The 19,116-nt window shown below is 42.6% G+C and overlaps 1 protein-coding gene across 1 annotated transcript in view; it reads left to right on the forward strand.

Moving 5' to 3' along the window:
- LOC120981646 (spectrin beta chain, erythrocytic-like) overlaps positions 1 to 19,116 on the forward strand; it is a 103,309-nt gene that overhangs the window by 46,329 nt on the left and 37,864 nt on the right. Inside the window, 10 exon segments of the mRNA XM_040411233.1 lie at positions 4,676 to 4,826; positions 5,811 to 6,681; positions 7,521 to 7,658; positions 7,969 to 8,725; positions 9,462 to 9,664; positions 14,615 to 14,705; positions 15,257 to 15,403; positions 16,974 to 17,237; positions 17,577 to 17,789; positions 18,250 to 18,339. Of these exon segments, the coding sequence (XP_040267167.1) occupies positions 4,676 to 4,826; positions 5,811 to 6,681; positions 7,521 to 7,658; positions 7,969 to 8,725; positions 9,462 to 9,664; positions 14,615 to 14,705; positions 15,257 to 15,403; positions 16,974 to 17,237; positions 17,577 to 17,789; positions 18,250 to 18,339 (2,925 nt within the window).

Genomic DNA, 19,116 nt, shown 5'->3' on the forward strand with positions numbered 1-19,116 from the left:
TTCCCTGCTTCAGGGGGATCCGCAATCCTGGGCGTTCTCGTTACCCCCTGGTTCCCAGGCTCTTCGGTCAGTGGAGGGATTTTTTGGGGCTTTGGGTCTCATATATGATGACCCTGACCGAGTCACCCTGGCTGATTCGAAGTTACGGAGACTCCTACAGGGAGATCGGTCAGCAGAGGAATATTGCTCAGAGTTCCGTAGGTGGGCTACGGATACTCAGTGGAACGACCCGGCTCTCAGGAGTCAGTTCTGCTCTGGGTTATCTGAAAGGGTTAAGGATGCACTGGCGCTGTATGAGACCCCCCTTTCCCTTGATGCTGTTATGTCCCTCTCTATCAGAATAGATAGACATCTTAGGGAGAGATCGAAAATTCCGGAGCAATTGGTTACCTCTCCCAAGCAACAGTCAGCCTGCACTGACTTAGATGAGCCTATGCAGCTAGGCGGAACTTCTCGTCAGGTCCGTCCTCCCGAGATTCGCCGTAGGGGGGGGGGCTTGTTTTTTCTGTGGGGGGAGGGGTCATTTCATTAATGTCTGTCCCTCCTTTCTCAAAAACAAAAGACCGTCGGAAAACTACTAACCCCGGGCTGTGCGGAGGATGTCAGCCGGGGGGTATACGTTTCCTCCATACGAACATCTCAATTTGTGTTACCAGCAGTCATTGTTTTTGGTGTTAAGACGGAGTCTATTTCTGTTTTTCTAGACAGTGGAGCAGGGGTAAACTTGATTGATGCCCATTTTGCCCGCACTATGGGTTTGTCTCTCTGTACGCTGCAGAGACCTATTCCCGTATTCGCTATAGATTCGGCTCCTCTGTCTCAGAGAAACCTCACCCACATTGTTCGTAATTTACACCTTCGGGTAGGGGACCACCATAATGAGTGTCTTTCATGTTACGTTCTGGAGGGCCTTCCCTCTCCGGTGGTATTGGGTCTTCCCTGGTTGGTAGCGCACAATCCAGTGGTGGATTGGCAGGCCAGGGAGATATTGGAGTGGAGTGAGCATTGCAGAGAGAATTGCTTAAATAACAATTGCTTAATCGCCTCCATAGCTTCCCTACATACATTTATTTCGGACTTTGAGGACGTTTTTTCTGAAAAGGGTTGTCAGAAACTACCACCTCATCGTCCTTATGATTGCCCGGTTAACCTGATTCCCGGGGCAAAATTACCCAAGTCCAGGTTGTATAATCTTTCGGGTCCCGAGAGACAAGCCATGAAAGATTATATCTCCGAGAGTCTGGCTAAGGGACACATCAGACCCTCTTCTTCACCCGTGGCTGCAGGGTTTTTCTTTGTTAAAAAGAAAGATGGGGGCCTGCGTCCTTGCTTAGATTTCCGTGAGTTAAACCAGATAACCATCCGTGACCCATACCTTCTTCCTCTCATTCCTGACCTTTTTAATCAGATTGCGGGTGCTAAGTGGTTCTCCAAACTTGATCTTAGGGGGGCCTACAATCTGATTCGTATCAGGGAAAGGGATGAGTGGAAGACAGCTTTTAACACCCCTGAGGGGCATTATGAAAATCTTGTTATGCCTTTCGGTCTGACCAATGCCCCTGCTGTCTTCCAACATTTCGTTAATGATATTTTTAGTCATCTCATCGGCAGGTTTGTAGTCATATACCTAGATGATATCTTAATTTATTCGGCTGATCTGAAAACACATGAGGTGCATGTCAGGCAAGTACTGCAGGTCCTACGGACGAATAAATTATATGCGAAAATTGAAAAATGTGTCTTCGCTGTTCAGGAATTACAGTTCCTGGGATATCTATTATCTGCTTCAGGTTTCCGCATGGATCCTGGGAAGGTCCAGGCAATTTTAGATTGGGATCTTCCTGAGAACCTTAAAGCCCTACAACGGTTTTTGGGTTTCGCTAATTTCTATAGAAAGTTCATTAAAAATTATTCAGTGATCGTTAAACCCCTTACCGACATGACTAGGAAGGGGACGGATTTTTCCAAATGGTCTGACGCCGCTAAAGATGCATTTTCCTCTCTAAAGGAAAGGTTTACCTCGGCACCTGTTCTAATTCAACCTGATGTCTCCCAGCCTTTTATTGTCGAGGTAGATGCGTCAGAGGTGGGAGTGGGAGCTGTATTGTCTCAGGGTCCGTCTCCTGGCAAATGGCGTCCTTGCGCTTTCTTTTCCAAAAAATTATCTTCTGCAGAGAAGAATTATGATATTGGAAATAGGGAACTGTTGGCGATTAAACTGGCGCTTGAAGAGTGGCGTCACTTCTTAGAGGGAGCAATCCACCCCGTCACGGTGATTACGGATCACAAGAACCTTCTGTACCTAGAATCGGCTAAACGTCTCACCCCTAGACAAGCTAGGTGGTCGCTATTCTTTACCAGATTTAACTTTGTAATCACCTATCGTCCTGGGGCAAAAAATACCAAGGCAGACGCATTATCTCGTAGTTTCCCTGGAGGGGGTAATGTTTGTGATCCGGTACCTATTTTACAAAGAGGAGTGGTTGTCTCTGCTGTACACTCTGTTCTAGAGGGAAAGGTGTTAGAGGCTCAGGGGGACGCCCCGGCCTCTTGCCCCTCAGAGAAATTGTTTGTACCGTTAAACCTGCGTCTTGAATTATTAAAAGAACATCATAATTCGGCACTTGCTGGACACCCGGGTAGTAAAGCAACCTTGGAGCTTTTATCTCGTCGTTTTTGGTGGCCAAGGTTGCGTCAGGATGTAATGGATTTCGTGTCTACTTGTTCTACTTGTGCACGCGCGAAAGTCTCTCATACACGTCCAGCAGGGTCTTTATTGCCACTTTTCATTCCCAATAGGCCATGGACACATCTGTCTATGGATTTCATCACTGACTTACCGTTGTCGGCGGGTAAAACAGTTATCTTGGTAGTAGTAGACAGGTTTAGCAAAATGGTACACTTTATTGCGCTACCCGCACTTCCTAATGCTAAAACTCTCGCTCAGGTGTTTATCAGTGAAATCGTGAAGCTTCACGGGGTCCCTTCCGATGTGGTTTCGGATCGGGGAACCCAGTTTATTTCTAAGTTTTGGAAAGCTTTTTGTTCCCGTTTGGGGGTTCACTTGTCCTTTTCCTCAGCTTTCCATCCTCAGTCGAATGGACAGACTGAGCGTACCAACCAAAACCTAGAAACATATTTAAGGTGTTTTGTGTCTGAAAACCAAGAGTTGTGGTCATCATACTTACCGTTAGCTGAGTTTGCCATAAATAATCATTATCAGGAGTCCACTGGCAAGTCACCATTCCTTGGTGCATACGGTTTTCATCCCCAATTTTGTACTTTCAAAGAGGGGGGGTCTTCTGGGGTTCCCGAAGAGGAAAGGTTTTCTTCATCTCTTTCATCGGTGTGGCAGAAGGTGCAAGTTAACTTGAAAAAGATGAGTGGTAAATATAAATGCATGGCCGATAAGAAACGGTCGCCAGGTCCGGACCTAGGAGTGAATGACTATGTGTGGTTGTCTACTAGGAATATTAAGTTGAAGGTTCCTTCTTGGAAACTGGGTCCTAGGTTCATTGGTCCCTATAAAATAGTAGCCGTCATTAACCCTGTGGCTTTTCGCCTGGAGCTACCTCAGACTTTTAAGATCCATAACGTCTTCCATAAATCGTTACTCAAGAAGTATGTTCCACCTCTAGAACCATCGCCGCTGCCACCTCCTCCTGTTATTGTGGATGGTAATCTGGAGTTTCAAATAGCCAGAATTGTTGATTCTCGTCGGGTCCGCCGCTCTCTTCAGTATCTTGTGCATTGGAGGGGTTACGGTCCCGAGGAAAGAATGTGGGTTCCAGCGTCAGAGGTAAACGCCAACAGGTTAATTCAGACTTTCCATGCCTCTCATCCGGAGAGACCTGGTCCTGAGTGTCCGGAGGCCCCTCGTGAAAGGGGGGGTACTGTCACGAGGGTATCAAGAGCCACGTCTGACTCCGTTATACCCGGGGTCAGGAAGTCGCAGCGGGTGGCTGCGCGCTCTATATCTAAAGATCATGGTGTTTCTTAGTTATTGTTTTCTGTGTTTGCCTTGCTATCCTTTTTGTCTCTCTCAGGGATCCGTAGCTTCTCCTCCTCAGCTGTTTCGTGTCTGCCACTCCCTACCTCCTTATATTCTCCCCTCACACTTCTCTAGTTGCCAGTTATAGAGCTTCCTGCCTGGACATCTATACTGACCCACTGGAGTGGTTAATCCTGGTTGTTGTTCCTGTGTGCTACCCTCCGGATCCCTGTTTGGCTTATTGTTGTCTCCTGTTGTCTCCCACCTGGGAATATATGTTGAGTCTGTGTTGTCTGTCCTCCCCTTGGTGTTTTCCCTTAGAGTTAGTGGTGCGGACTAGTGTTCCCATCGCCCTGTTCACTACCTAGGGCTCAGCTCAGGGAAAGCCAGGGCTTTAGGCACGTGATCGGCGTACGGGTGAGGAACCCGTCTAGGGACGTCAGGGCAGCCAGGTGCCAGCCGCCAGGTGAGTCAGGGGTCACCATCTTCCCTCTCACTTGGGCAGGGCCTTCCTCGTTCCCTCCCTCTGTGTCACGTATGTGATAGCCACGCCGACCGTGATAGTATCATTCTTACAAATGGAGATCTGTTCTGTTGGTCAGAACATTTATTTCATGCATTTCAACATTTTTTGGTCAGCTTTATGCTATAACAACACTTTGACTGAGCCTTTTTATCTTTTAGAATGGGCTTCTATCACCAGACTTTGGTAAACACCTGAACGAAGTGGAATATTTGCTTCAAAGACACCTATTGACTGAAGCTGACATTGCAGCTCAGGAGGAAAAAGTCAAGTCTTATAAAACTGCCATGCAGAAGTTTGTCACAGGAGACGGTAGGTGGAAAGTCCTCATCTGAAAAAAATTACAGTGCAGTAACACTTTGTGAAAAACAAGACTTTTCAAAGAATCGAAACAGCCAGGGAACTTCTATACGGCCACGTGTCCAGTGGCTGTTGTTTTTTTTACGGTAATATAAAAACTGAAATATACACTTACGAAACTCTACCAGTTAATGTTTTAGTATTATGTGTGCACTACAATTGTCTATTATGCATCCCTTTTGAGCTTTAAACCACCCTAATTTAGGGTGCTTCACCCTCCTTTTGCCTACTCACTCTCTCTAGAACAGCCAACTATCTTATGTGTAGGGGGTGTGACACCTGGGTTCATTTTAGGCTAGATGAAAATATTGTACTGGAGTGGGAGGAAATGGCAGTTCCCTCTACCAACCTACCCACCATTCCATAAAAATCCAGGCCCATGATATCACTCAAACAAAATGCCTCTGAAAACTATGATGAGCTACACAGCTTTCTGGATTCTTTTTACTACACGCATCTGATCTATCTGGGTAAGATATACACCCCGTGTACACCCCAGTGTTACAACACGTAGTTTCAGCCGATAACAACCTAAACAATTCAACGCTGTTGGCCATTGTGAACGATTGTTTGCATATAGTTTTCTAGCACAGAATGACCAAAATGGTCAAAATCAGTTACTTCAACCAATTTTTAGCTTTTATGTATATGAGCAGGATATTCTGCAAACAGGCTTGAAGGTGCTCCATAATGGACAGACTTAGTGGACACCGGTTTAGCTCTTTCTGGGTATTATTTCAAAATACACTAGCTTCATGACAGATGCAGTAGAATTTTCGATGCTAATATAGGGATAGTTCATATCCATCAAATCATTCTTATAGTTTTACATCCTTTCTGAACTATTGAGGGGATGTAATGAGGTCAGGAAATAAAGCCAAAAAAGTCTAAAGTACCACAACACTAATATTAACCTCATGTCGTTGTACTTTCTAGGGTACAAGCCATGTGATCCACAACTGATCAAAGACAGAGTGAACCATCTAGAATTGTGTTATCAAGATCTTGTGGCATTGGCAGCACATCGTAAGGCTCAACTATTGCAGTGCAGACGAATGTGGAAGTTTTTTGGAGATATGGATGAGATAGAAAGATGGATAAAGGAGAAAGAACACATTTATACTTCTATGGACTTTGGAAAAGACCTCACCACCATTTCTATTCTACAGAGGAAACATAAGGCTTTTGAAGATGAACTCAAAGGCCTTGAATCTAATTTAGAACAAGCCATCGCAGATGGAGAGTTTTTAATTGCCAATAAGCATCCAGATACCCCTAAGATCCAAGAACGTATGAATCATGTTAAAGAAGAATGGGCACAGCTTAAAGAGTTAGCAGCTTTCCGCCTCCAGGTGTTACGAGACACGGAAAACTTTTTCCAGTTTCAGGTTGATGCTGATGATCTGGCTGTAAGGATGCAGGATTCCTACCGCATCATGCAAACAGATGACATTGGTCAGGATGAATACTCTACCAATGCTCTGGTCAAGAAACATAAAGATCTTCTAGATGGCATCATGTTAAACAGGAAGGTTTTGGAAGGTCTTAACCAACAAATTCAAACCTTCCCGGAGGAATACAGAACATCCCCTGAGATAGACAGCCGACTTCAAAAACTAAAGGCTCTCTACTCTGATCTGGCGTCGCTCGCTGACGTGCGTTCCCAAAAACTTCAAGATACTCTTGCATATTATACAATTCTTGGAGAAATAGATTCATGTGAAATGTGGATGAATGAGAAGGAGACGTGGCTGGAAAAGATGGTGATTCCTGAATTCCTGGAGGACATGGGGGTTGTTCAGCATAGGTGATGCTTTAGTTGCTTTACAGATATGCATATACAAGGGTTAAAAACCTATCGATTGGTAGATACGAGTGCAAAAGTCCAAGTAGACATTAAATTATTTGCTATTGATATAACTAATTTTTCTAGGTCAGAGAGATTTGAAAGTTGGGGTTGTTGTATTGACTTTAAAGACTGTGGTATGTGATTGTAATATGATTTGACTTTAAAGAGTTTTTCTGGGACTTTAATATTTATGGTCTATTCTAAGACTAGGCCATCAATATCAGATTGGTGGTTGTCCTACCCTTGGCAACACACCAATAAGCTGTTTGAAGGACCCACAGTGCTCAGTTGAGCACCGCAGCCTCCTTATTATTTACCAGGAACAGTGCCATACATTTGTTGTGGCAGTGCATGGTACTGCAGCCTATTCCAGCTCCACCTGAATCACTTGAATGCAGTCCCTGCAAGCAGATGATCATGGAGTTGGCAGAAGGCGGACCCCACCAATCAAATATTGATGACTAGAGCTGCATTGGAATGGCACTGGAAGGGAATTGGAGATGCTTATTTTTTCATTTTTAACCCATTTTGGTCCATTTGAAAACAAACTTTATCCCCCTCCCCTGGAAAACACCTTTAAAACATAACATTGTGGTTAGAGGCTTACTGCATACTGTATTATGATTGAGTTCAATGTACAATGAGTATGCAGTTAGCTCCTCAGCTCCCTCTAGTGGTGGCTGCAGACAATCACCATGTTATTTATTAATGTGGGCTACTTAAAAAATTGTGCTATTAAAAAATATCCGCAGTGCAGCTAAATAGCAGATTTGACAATTAATGTATTTTTTCCCCAGATTTAATACTCTAGGCCAAGAAATGAATGCAGTGGCTTCCCAGATTGAAAATGTAAATAGTGCATCTGAGGCTCTCTTTGAAAGCGGACATCCCAACAGAATGCAAGTGAAGCAAGGCCAAGACCACATGAATGCCAGGTAATGCTAGATTATTTTCCATAATGATTTATGTATATATTTATTTATCAGTGCTTATATAGCACCAACATATTTCAGAGCCCTGCACACAGACTGTAAACTTTCGGTTTGTTCCTTCAATCAGGCTCCCATTCTTTATCTCAAGCACACATGCTAGATCTCCATATTATGCTCTTTAAACTACAAAAGGCATGGTTTCCATGTGTCTGGCTATGGGTACTGAGTATAAACGGGTTAAAGTGACAAGAGATATTCTTTTAGGATCCAGAATTATACATACACCGATTTTTTTTCTTTTTCTTTTATGCAGATGGGGAAAGTTTCAAGAGATGGTGGCCAATAAGAGAAAAGCTGTTGACTCTGCTCTTGGAATCCACAACTATGGCCTCGAGTGTGAAGAAACCCAGCACTGGATACTGGAGAAGATCAGGGTGGTTGATTCCATCCAGGACCTTGGAGATGATCTTACGGCGGTCATGTCAATTCAGAGGAAACTGTATGGCATCGAGAGAGACCTTGGAGCTATTGAAAATAAACTCATAACTCTACAAGAAGAGGCGAAACAACTAGCAAATGAAAATCCTGACCAAGCTCAAATTATTTATGACAGACTCATTGGCATCAACAATACGTGGCAGGACTTACAGACCGCCCTGCAAAATCAGGAGGACTCGCTTGGGGAAAGCAGTAAGTTGCAGAAGTTCTTGGTTGACTTATTTGACTTTGAGACATGGCTTTATAGGGCACAACAGTCAACTGCTTCGGAGGATACACCAACTTCCCTGGCAGAAGCAGAACAGCTGTACCATAACCACCTGGCACTTAAAGAGGACATGGAACATCATGAACCAGATTTCCATGATCTTGTGGACACAGGCAACAAAGTAACAAGAGGACAAACTGACCCTCAGTACCAGCAGCTGGCACAAAGGGTAAAAGATTTAGAGGTTGGATGGAGCGACCTGCGCAAGATGTGGAGCAACAGAGAACATTTTCTATCCCAATGCCTTGAATTCCAGAAATTCTTGAAAGATGTGAAGCAATCTGAAGCCATTTTAAGCAATCAGGTATTTTTGCTAAAACCGTGCATGATGGACGTATCACTTACTGTATATCTAAATGTTGCCCTGGATTATAGAACACATGATGTTGCATTTTGCCAAATACCTTTATCTTCTGAAGACAACTCCTTTTCAAAGAGGAGCTGACAGGTCTACAAAATCTGGTGATAAGCTGCTATCACTTGGGGAAATCACATCTTGTCAGACATTTCACTCACTGTAGAGATGTTGAAACATTGCAGGGCAGCCATTTAAATGAACAGCATTCCATGTAATGCATAGATTAAGTTCCCAAGTGGGGGACTTTCCTCTATGACATCCATGGACCCAAATGGGGCACATGGACAGGGGTCGTCTTCATGAGACAACTTGTTGTTTATTCGCTTCCTTCATGGGACCAGACTCTGAATTTCTGAACAACACGTTCAGGGGTCAGCAATTTCCGGCATGCCAGCAGTTGAGAAACTACAACTCTCAGCATGCTCCACTCACTTATATGGGAGTTCTAAGAGCAGTGGAGCAAGTGTGCATGCTGGTAATTGTAATTGTTTTGCAATCATATAGTCTATACTTAGTAAATGAGTTACCCCGTTTCGTAGCTGCTCAATGAGATGCCCACAAGCAAGTCATGACTAATTAGTAAGTTACAACTTTTGTGTGACTTGGTTGTCTTGGTCAAGTAGGATCTCAAATGAGCCTTCATTATTCTATATTATTATAATTATTGCATTTAATTTCTTAGGAGTACACGTTTTCTCACACTGAGCTACCAAATACTTTACAAGCATCACAGAACAGATTGAAGAAACATGAAGACTTTTTGACCACCATGGAAAATAATGAAGAAAAGATTGTTGGAACCATAAATAACGCTGGGAAACTGGACAACGATAAAAACATTTTTGCTGATAAAGCTGTGGAGAAGGCAGGCTTGCTGCGTGATAGGTAATGTTGGAAATGATAGTATAATCCTTAGAAACTGTGTAACACTGGCGCTTGTACTAATAACTATATCTAACTGTCGCTGCGGTACCGCTGCAAAACCGCTATTGTTGCAAATAATCTAAAACATCAAAAAATTCAAATAGGTCCCGCGTGACTTTGAACCCACACCTATTAAGACACCTTAGATAGAGGTATACGTGCGTACACAGCATGAAACCAAGTATGTGACTTACTGAACACTGCTGTCACTCACTGCTCCTCTCTTGTATAATGGTGCTTCTTATCAGGGTGGGGTAAGAGGTCCTATCAACTAGGGTAAGATAGGGTGTGCCCCGGCCAGGGGCCGCTACTCTAAATCGTATCCGCTTACTCGCGTTCAAACACAGCACCTAGTGACGTCACTTACTGAGTACGGATGCCTGAGAGTGTTAGAATCCCAACGCGTTTCGGATACTACAATATCCTTCGTCAGGGATGTACACTGACTCTCCTGCTGTTCCTTATATAGGCTCCTCCACCCATCCCATTTTAACCCCTAATGCACCTTGCACTATTTAATTCTCAACCTGCTTCATTTCCTAATTCAAATGCAAATAGTTCAATTTCTGAATTTAACCCTGCTGGTATCAGTGTGTTCATGTTGAAAATCCAACGTGTTCCTGCTTTTGACATTCTTTTTATATAGTCTCCCCCTCTTTTATCTCCCTTTACTATTTCAAGTCCACTAAACAATGTTCCTTTACTCTGTTCCCCCATGTTTCTCTTTATAGTGACGGGATCATGGGTGGCCATCATATTTTCTATGAATATTATAAATGTCCTCCCCCACACTTCTACTCAATGTCCCTTTTGTACGACCTATGTATAGGATAGCTAGACCAGGATTTATATCTAAACCTTTTGCTCTACAAAAAGGAACGAGACAAGGATGCCCCCTATCCCCATTATTATTTAATTTGGCTTTAGAACCTCTGTCAAAAGCGATAGAAAAAGGGAAGACAATATCAGGTATCTGTATGGGAAATATGGAAGTGAAACATGCAGTCTTTGCAGACGATATACTGTTTTTCATGTCAGACTATGGTGTGCAGGTGAAAGAGATATTCTTGCTACTCGATCAGTTCAGCGATCTATCAGGTTTTAGAGTAAACAAACATAAGTGTGAATTGTTCGACTTAACCCCCCACTCTTTAGCCATGGCTAAGGACTCTATAAGATACCTGGGTATATTGATTGGGAGAACACCAAACACTATATACTCACTGAATTAAGTGATATCTCCAGATGGATCAAACTCCAACTATCACTGATGGAAAGATGCCATAAAGATGCCCAAACTCTTCTATGTGATACAAACCATTACCATTACATAGCATTTAGGTCTTATATATGGGCAACCAAAAAGCCAAGAATATCTTTGACTACGCTTCAATTAAATAAACAAAATGGAGGAATAAACCTCCCTGACCTACGAACATATAACCTAGCCAGCCTGTAGAGACATTGTTTGATTGGCTGGGGGGCCGCAGACGACATTCCAATTACAAACTGGAGTGCGGCCTGTTTGCCCCTTGGAGTCTGACTACTCTTCTACACATGAAGTATTCAGAGCTACCCACCTCAGCCAGACACAGCCTAATGTTCAGAGATACATACGCAACATGGAAGGCGGTACGGAAAAGTATGGCCTGCCTTGGCAATACTTTAAATATCTAGACCCCCTGACACCGACTCTGCCAGATACCAGGAACACCAAACAATGGAAAGGACCAAAAACTGCAGCTGACTTTTGGAGTATGGATGACAAGAGATATTTCACATTTGAAGAGTTCAGGAATAAGACGGGGATTGAAAAGTCTTCTGTCCTATTCTATTATAGGATAGTGGGAATACTGAAAGGAAACTTAGAGACTACACACCTGAATATCAACAGAATGACTTTGATTCACTGAAAGCACAACCAGGAGAAAAAAAAACCGCTATCCACTATTTATAAAGATATACGCCACTGTATATCTAAATTACAAGCACATAAATTCTTTAAACAGTGGAAAAAGGACATCCCGGAGATAGATACACCAGTAGATATATTGAAAGGTTGGGAATTGGTGCGTAAATCCACTGTAAGTGAGGTGTGAAGAGAAACACAGTATGGCATAATGCACAGAGCAATATATGGTTTCTTTACAAGACAAGGTCCGTCCGACAGAATAACATCCTGTCCTAAATGTGAAAAGGAAAATACAGACTTATTTCATGGCTTATGGACATGCCCGAAGTCACAAATATTCTGGGAACACATAAAGCACAGCCTTAATATTGCGGTGGTGCAGGATCCACGCTTGGTGATGTTCCAAACTGTGCCTGGATGTGAACCACTACCAAAGGTGCTGCACATGATGATATTAGCAGCCAAGAGATGTTTACTAGCAAATTGGCTGAACCCAAAATGTCCAACAATAATTGAAGTCGTCCAGCAGGTGAAACATTGCTAGAAATGGTAGAAGTGGAGCAGAAAAAAACAAAAATGTCCACACAATTTTTCAATAAATGGCAAAGCTTTATTGAAGCTTTTCTATCAAATGACAAAATACAAGCTATTGTGTCACCATTTAGTGACACCACGTGGTATCATAAAGGGATTCTTTCAGGGTCTCTGGGGAGACTGAATATCAGTAAACAGGTGAATAATATAAAGCACAAAATAACTACACATATACAAAAATCCAAGTAAGCTGACTAACATCAAATATAGTATATGACATGCTGAGAATGGAGGGGGGGGGGGGGTAGTGGGAAGGGGAAAGGTAAATGAGAGGGGGGGGGGGGTAACGGTTAAGGGTATGGTATAAGGAAATAGATACATGTCATATTTGTATAAGGAAACATGTACATGTCACAATGTAAATGCTATTCAATATTGCTTGCTATGTATATCTAATAAACTAATAAAAAGAGTTTAAAGAGTAGTCACCAGATGTACACAGATAAACCAGAACAGAAGTGTGTCAGACTAGATGGGGAGGACATATGAAAGGACGCATAGGGGGTCATTTATTAAGACCAGAGTTATAGACATCGTTCTTAATAAACCCCTATACCTGGCGGTAGATCCACCGGAGTTATGAAGAGGTGCCGGCCTCTACATAACTTTGGCGGATCCACCACCACTTCTAAATGTAAGACAGTTTCCTAGCTGTCTTACATTTAGACCTTTTTCTACGCCTGAAATAGTTATAGAAAATGGTAAATGAGACGGGCCCTGTGGCCCTTCCCATTTCCCCCCATGCCATGCCCACTTTTTTAGACCTGGTGTGAGCAGGGAAAAGTCGCAGAATCTGCGCCTGAAATATGCCTAATATAGGCATATTTCATCTTCATAAATGACCCCCATAATGAATAGAGAACGATGTCTATGTTACAGGCAAATGTATGAAATATGGCATTGTATAAAATTCCCTTTCAGAAGTCGTCGCACAGCCACAGCGCCATAGAATCACAGCGCCGTAACACAAGTGAGGACAATACTCTTTTTCTTGTTTTTCAGTAAGAAAGTTCTGTGCTTCCGCTATTTTATAATAAGTAGAGTTTATTTAGCATTTTGTGTTTTTTGCATTTCTTTCTTTCATGTTTCCACATCAGTAATGGCTTTTTAACATCTAACTGGGCCTGGAAACTAGGGAAGAAACAGGTCACCTGCTAGACAACCCTAATCCGGGCCCTGACTACCTATTAATATGAATAGACCTTGAAGGTAGGAATATTTATAAGCAGGATACCTAGGCCCTGATTTCCCTATAAGGCCCTGAAATAAGTATAGGACCAGAGACAACCAATTCCTCGCCAATCTCAGTCTCCGGCCCAGATACAACAACAGGGAATATAACAAATACAAACAAACGCGACACTTCTGTAGAAATAGAAGATCCGGAACACCAAAGAGAATCTGACACCAGCTCAGCCAAACCCAAATGAAGCTATCAACCGCATAGTCAGAAGGGTGGGGTGAGACTATAAAGGGTAGAAGTGATGACCACTGAGCAACAGCTGAGAAAAGGGAAGTGGACATTAACCCTATCAACACTGAATCAAGAGAAATCAAGGAGGCTGTTAGATTCCTCCACACTCAGCCAGTCTCCTTGATTTCTTGACATCAGTCACCTAAGGGACCGTGACAGTATAGGGAGGTATTATCCACACTGTAGAAGAGAGCAGGGACCAATAGGGCAGTGTAAAGCCTGAGTAATAGGAACGATTCCTTGCTGCACTAATTGGGGTTACGAAAAGTAATCTATTACTACAGATTTTAGGTTGTTTTAAAGAGTAATTGCAGTAATCCTAGCATCTTTTATTGGGTTGAAAGTGCGGTCTGATACAACCAGTTATGTGGTGTGTTTATTTCATATATAAAAGTATATAGCGTGTAACAGAACAGGTTCTGTAGAAAAATATGTGGAATCAGCTGACGACGGTGTAGAAGGAGTGCGCTTCTTCTTTATGCGAACATCGACCTGTAAGTCCACATTTGAGTTATTTGGTCAGTTTTGGCCCGTAACTGCCCAAATAAGTGAAGTGTGCAGTGATTCTAAGAGCGACTCCTGTCATCTGCATGTCATACTGACTCACAGTATTGTTTCACTACCACAGCAGACTCCCTATGCGTATTACTGCAAGGCAAAGTGTTCTACACCATTATAAAGGCTCTCTGCAGCCAGGAAATAGCCGTTTTTTTTACGCGAATAAATTCCTCTGCTCGCCCCGCTCTTCCTTTGCGTCCTCCTTCTCTGCAGCGAGATCCCGCGCCTGCACTATCCATTGCTTGGCCGGGGCATGCGCACAGCGATGCCCATTGTGGGCACGGCATCGCAGTACTATGCCAAATAGAAAGAAAACATTTAAGGAATTACCTATACTGATTGATCTATTGAATTTTTATCTGTATTCGTTCAGGTACGCTGTAAATGTGAATAAGGCGAAACAAGTCTCAGCGCTGTTGCAGGATCATGTTGATCTCCAGGATTTTGTGGAAGACTGTGATGAGGTAAACCTTTTTTTCCAGTTTTGTAATATTTTATAATGCCATGCCAATGTTCTAACGTGCCTGGGTTCCAAATGTCGAAATGGACGAGCTTATAGAGAATGTCACCATGATCTTGGACTACTATCTGCAGTAATACATGAATAGTACTGCAGTCAAAGAGTCTAGATTGCTATATTTTATCTATTTGCCCCATTTTGCCCCATTCCCTGCTATCAGCACTCAAGGCTATGCTGTAATACATTGTCAGGACTACTGTGCATGCACACAGGAGTCCTCTGCATTCTGTTAGAATAGCAGTCCAGACTGTGTTTTAAAGAGCAACTTTGAGTGCTGGGAACTGGGGGCAATAATAAAATAAAATAAAAATGGTGATCTGGACTCCTTATGTGTAAGTACTACTCATGTATTACTGCACATAATAGTCCAGAATCGAGGTGACAGAGTCCCGACAATGTACATACCACCAGAAGGCCAGGAAGAACTATCATGTGTGATACAATGTTGATATCCCACATCTGTTTACATAATAGAATTTTTTATTTTTTTTCCAGTTTACCTTGTGGATAAATGAAAAAATGCTGACTGCTCGGGATACATCATACGAGGAAGCTCGCAATCTGCACAGCAAATGGTTAAAACACCAAGCATTTAAAGCTGAAATTGATTCCAACAAAGACAGACTGGAGAAGATTCACCAGGTACCAACCAAAAATAAAAGTGGCTATGCTCCTGAGGTTCATACGGCAGTTTGTGCTCCAGACTTCTGCCTTGAGGTTTAGATACAGGACGGGGCGGCCTGACAGATACCACTGTCAGCCATAGTAGCTCTCAGGGGACTGCATTTTCTGCATACAGTCGCCCACCGGTCCTCCACCTTTCTCACTCTCTCTCTCTCTGAGGTCTCCAACGCAATTAATTATAAGAAGAGAACGTGCCTCTTTTAAAGAGGACCTGTCGCCACAAAATTCAATGCAATCTGAAAGCACCATGTTATAGAGCAGGAGGAGCTGAGCAGATTGATATATTTTTTTTGTGGGGCAAGATTCAGTAACATCTGAATTCTACATTTATATCTTTGCTTTTTTTTGCAGCCTTGTAAAGAGCGTTGGTATAGGAGGGAGGTGTTATCAGTGATTGATGGCATCGTGTGTATAAATATGTACACAGAGAAAGCTGTCAGTCACTGATAGCTGTACACGGGGAGGTGTTATCAGTGATTGATGGCATTGTGTGTATAATTGTATATATTATACAGAGATAGCTGTCAGTCACTGATAGCTGTACATGGGGGAGGTGTTATAAGTGATTGATACCATTCCCTGTGTAAGTGTGTATACAGAGATAACTGTCAGTCACTGATAGTTGTACACAGGGAGGTGTTATCAGCAATTGATAGCATTCCCTGTGTAAGTGTGTTTACATAGATAGCTGTCAGTCACTGATAACTGTACACGGGGGAGGTGTTATCAGTTATTGATAGCATTCTCTGTGTAAGTGTGTATACAGAGATAGCTGTCAGTCACTGATACCTGTACACGGGGGGAGGTGTTATCAGTTATTGATAGCATTCTCTGTGTAAGCGTGTATACATAGATAGCTGTTAGTCACTGATAGCTGTACACAGGGAGGTGTTATAGTGATTGATAGCATTTTCTGTGTAAGTGTGTATACAGAGATAGCTGTCAGTCACTGATAACCGCTCCTCCTTTTACCAATAGCTGTGCACAGGAAGTGGAAAAAACAAGGATATAAATGTATAAATTACAGGTTTTACTGAATCTTTTCCCACAAAACTTTATATCAAGCTGCCTGGCTTCTCCTGCGTGGACTCTGAATTTTGTAGGTGGACATACAAAATCCATCATGTGAACATACCCTTACAAAGCCTGTAATGTTACCAACCAAATGCCGCTTTCCCTTTGTTTTATCTGTTTTGGAAAATGTTCATATTAACCATCAACATGGAATTTGTTTGGCAACCAGTGGTATGTGTTGCCGAACCAACATGGTGGAATCATCTTTAATCAAGGGGTTTTCGCAGCTCCACATGTTCATAGCATGGCCACTACACATTGAATGGAGCTGTGCTTCTGGCTCAGTTCAAAGTGCTAGTTCCAGTACCGGATGCTACAGAAATCAGCTGATCGATGGGAGTGCGGAGTGTCGGACCACCACCGATCTGATTTTGATAACCTATCCTGAGGATAGATCATCTATATCTGGATCATGGAAACTCTCTTTAAAATATGTAATTTACGTTTTCTTCAGAAAGGACAACACTTGGCCCAGGAAAAACCACAGTTTGCACCAACAGTCTCTGACAAGCTCAGCACTTTGCATGACCAGTGGAATGAGCTTGAATCTACTACTCAGAAGAAGGAGCAGACCCTGTTTGATGCCCACCGCTCTGAGCTGCATGAACAAAGGTTTGCAGACATAGCGACATGGATACATGACATAGAGGTACAGGTGGCATCAGATGACTACGGAAAAGACTTGACAAGTGTTAACATTCTTCTCAACAAGCATAAGGTAAGTGAAGGTCGTGACACAACCACAATCACACTTCTTGTAGCAGCCTGACAATTTGCAGTCTTATGGCCCACGACTTGTGACGTATGTCAATGGGGGCGATATGGTCACGTGTGAAATTTATATTTTATGTCACCTATGCAATATCATTTTAAACTTTTTATACAGTCCAGACTGGGTTGGTTATCCCATGCGACCATCGCAGTGTCACAGTGGCTTGCAGGTTCATTATTTCTGTAGCTGCATTTTGAAATAATAGCCAAATCCTTTTGTCACCATTTTTTGAAAATTATCTTGGAAACTAAGAACTAAAATTCATTCATTATGATATCTCCACAGAGAATCGAAGATCACATTAACCAAAAGACTAAAGAAATGGGTAAAGTCCTTCCAGATGTGCCGTCACTTGCAGAAGACGAGGTCCTTGGTGAAAAGGAGCAGAAAATTAAAGTACACTTTCTACAACTTCAAGAGCCACTGCAAGACAGGAAGAGAAGACTACAGTCTTCAAAGCAGGTCCACCAGCTACAACGGGACCTGGCAGATGAAATTGTAAGTGCTCAGACGCACAGTGATTGAAGAGTACCTGCACTTTCCAAAAACTTTTGACATGTTTTGATTTGAGGGGTTCTGGGTGCTGAGACCCCTACTGATTGTTGATACAAAGGGACAGAAGCTCTCCGCTGAGCTCTATACTCTTTCGTATGTGATCATTTCTGTTTGGATTCTTCCTCATTAGCTAAAGACGAGTTCATACATTTCGATGGGACAGTTCCCAGCTAAATTGCAGAGCCGATCACAGCCAAAGGAGCACAGCTCTTGGCTGAGCACTTCTGCCAAGCACCTATTTCAAGCAAGATTGTTCTGGTGGCCTTTCATACTAAAGAGATATTCATGAGCTAGCATTCTCTACTTTAGTATGAATAAAGTTGTAATGGGTACAAAAAGTGTGTCATTACCTCAACTGTGTGACTACTAATATAATTTATTGTGCAATGTTATCTATTCGCAGCTCTGGGTTGAAGAAAGAATGCCACTTGCAGAGTCGAAAGATTATGGCAATAATCTTCAAATGGTGCAGATGCTAATGAAAAAGAATCAGGTAATGATGTCTAATGAGAGACCGTATTCAGTGATATTGTTGTTGAGGTTGGTAGAGTTCTAAGGTCTGTAAGAATAATGTACTCAGCTCTGTACACCAGGAGTGTATATATCCATGGAGAAGGTAAAGGTGGGCACCTCATATCACTAACTTCCAGACAACAGAGACATAGAGCACCCGAGTATAATGGAAGTCAATGGGAGAACCCGAGCACTAAAATGGTTCTGTAACAGCATGGGGGATGTCTGGATGCATCTTGGACTCGCAGGTCGCTGGTGGAAACAATGTTGTCCAAATAGTACGCCACTTTTACAGACTGACAAAAACAAAAAAAAAACAAATAAAAAATCGATTTTAGAGGAAAAATTTATAGGAAACATTCTTTCCTGTATATCTACTTGTATATAAAGTGCAAGTGCTGGCAAAAATTACAAAAAAAGATACAACCTGTATATCACATAAAGGTGGGCCTCATTCACATTGTGGTACAATTGTTCATGTAGTGGGACTCCTACACTCATGAAGCCTATGCACTAAGTGAAAGGGCGGCCAAAAATTACAAGGAAACGGCACTCTAATACAACCTTTATTACACATAAAGGAGGGCAACATACACACCCTTGAAAAATTATGATGAATGGCCTGCTGGTGACCCTCAAAACATTTGGATCAAGGGCCTGCTGATCTGACCATCTAAAACATTATGGATGAGGGTCTGCTGCCGCTTTGGTCACTCTAGCTAACCTGGGGCCGATCGCACGTTCCCGCGACGGCAAC

The sequence above is a fragment of the Bufo bufo genome, chromosome 11, assembly GCF_905171765.1.
Source record: "Bufo bufo chromosome 11, aBufBuf1.1, whole genome shotgun sequence".
NCBI lineage: Eukaryota > Metazoa > Chordata > Amphibia > Anura > Bufonidae > Bufo > Bufo bufo.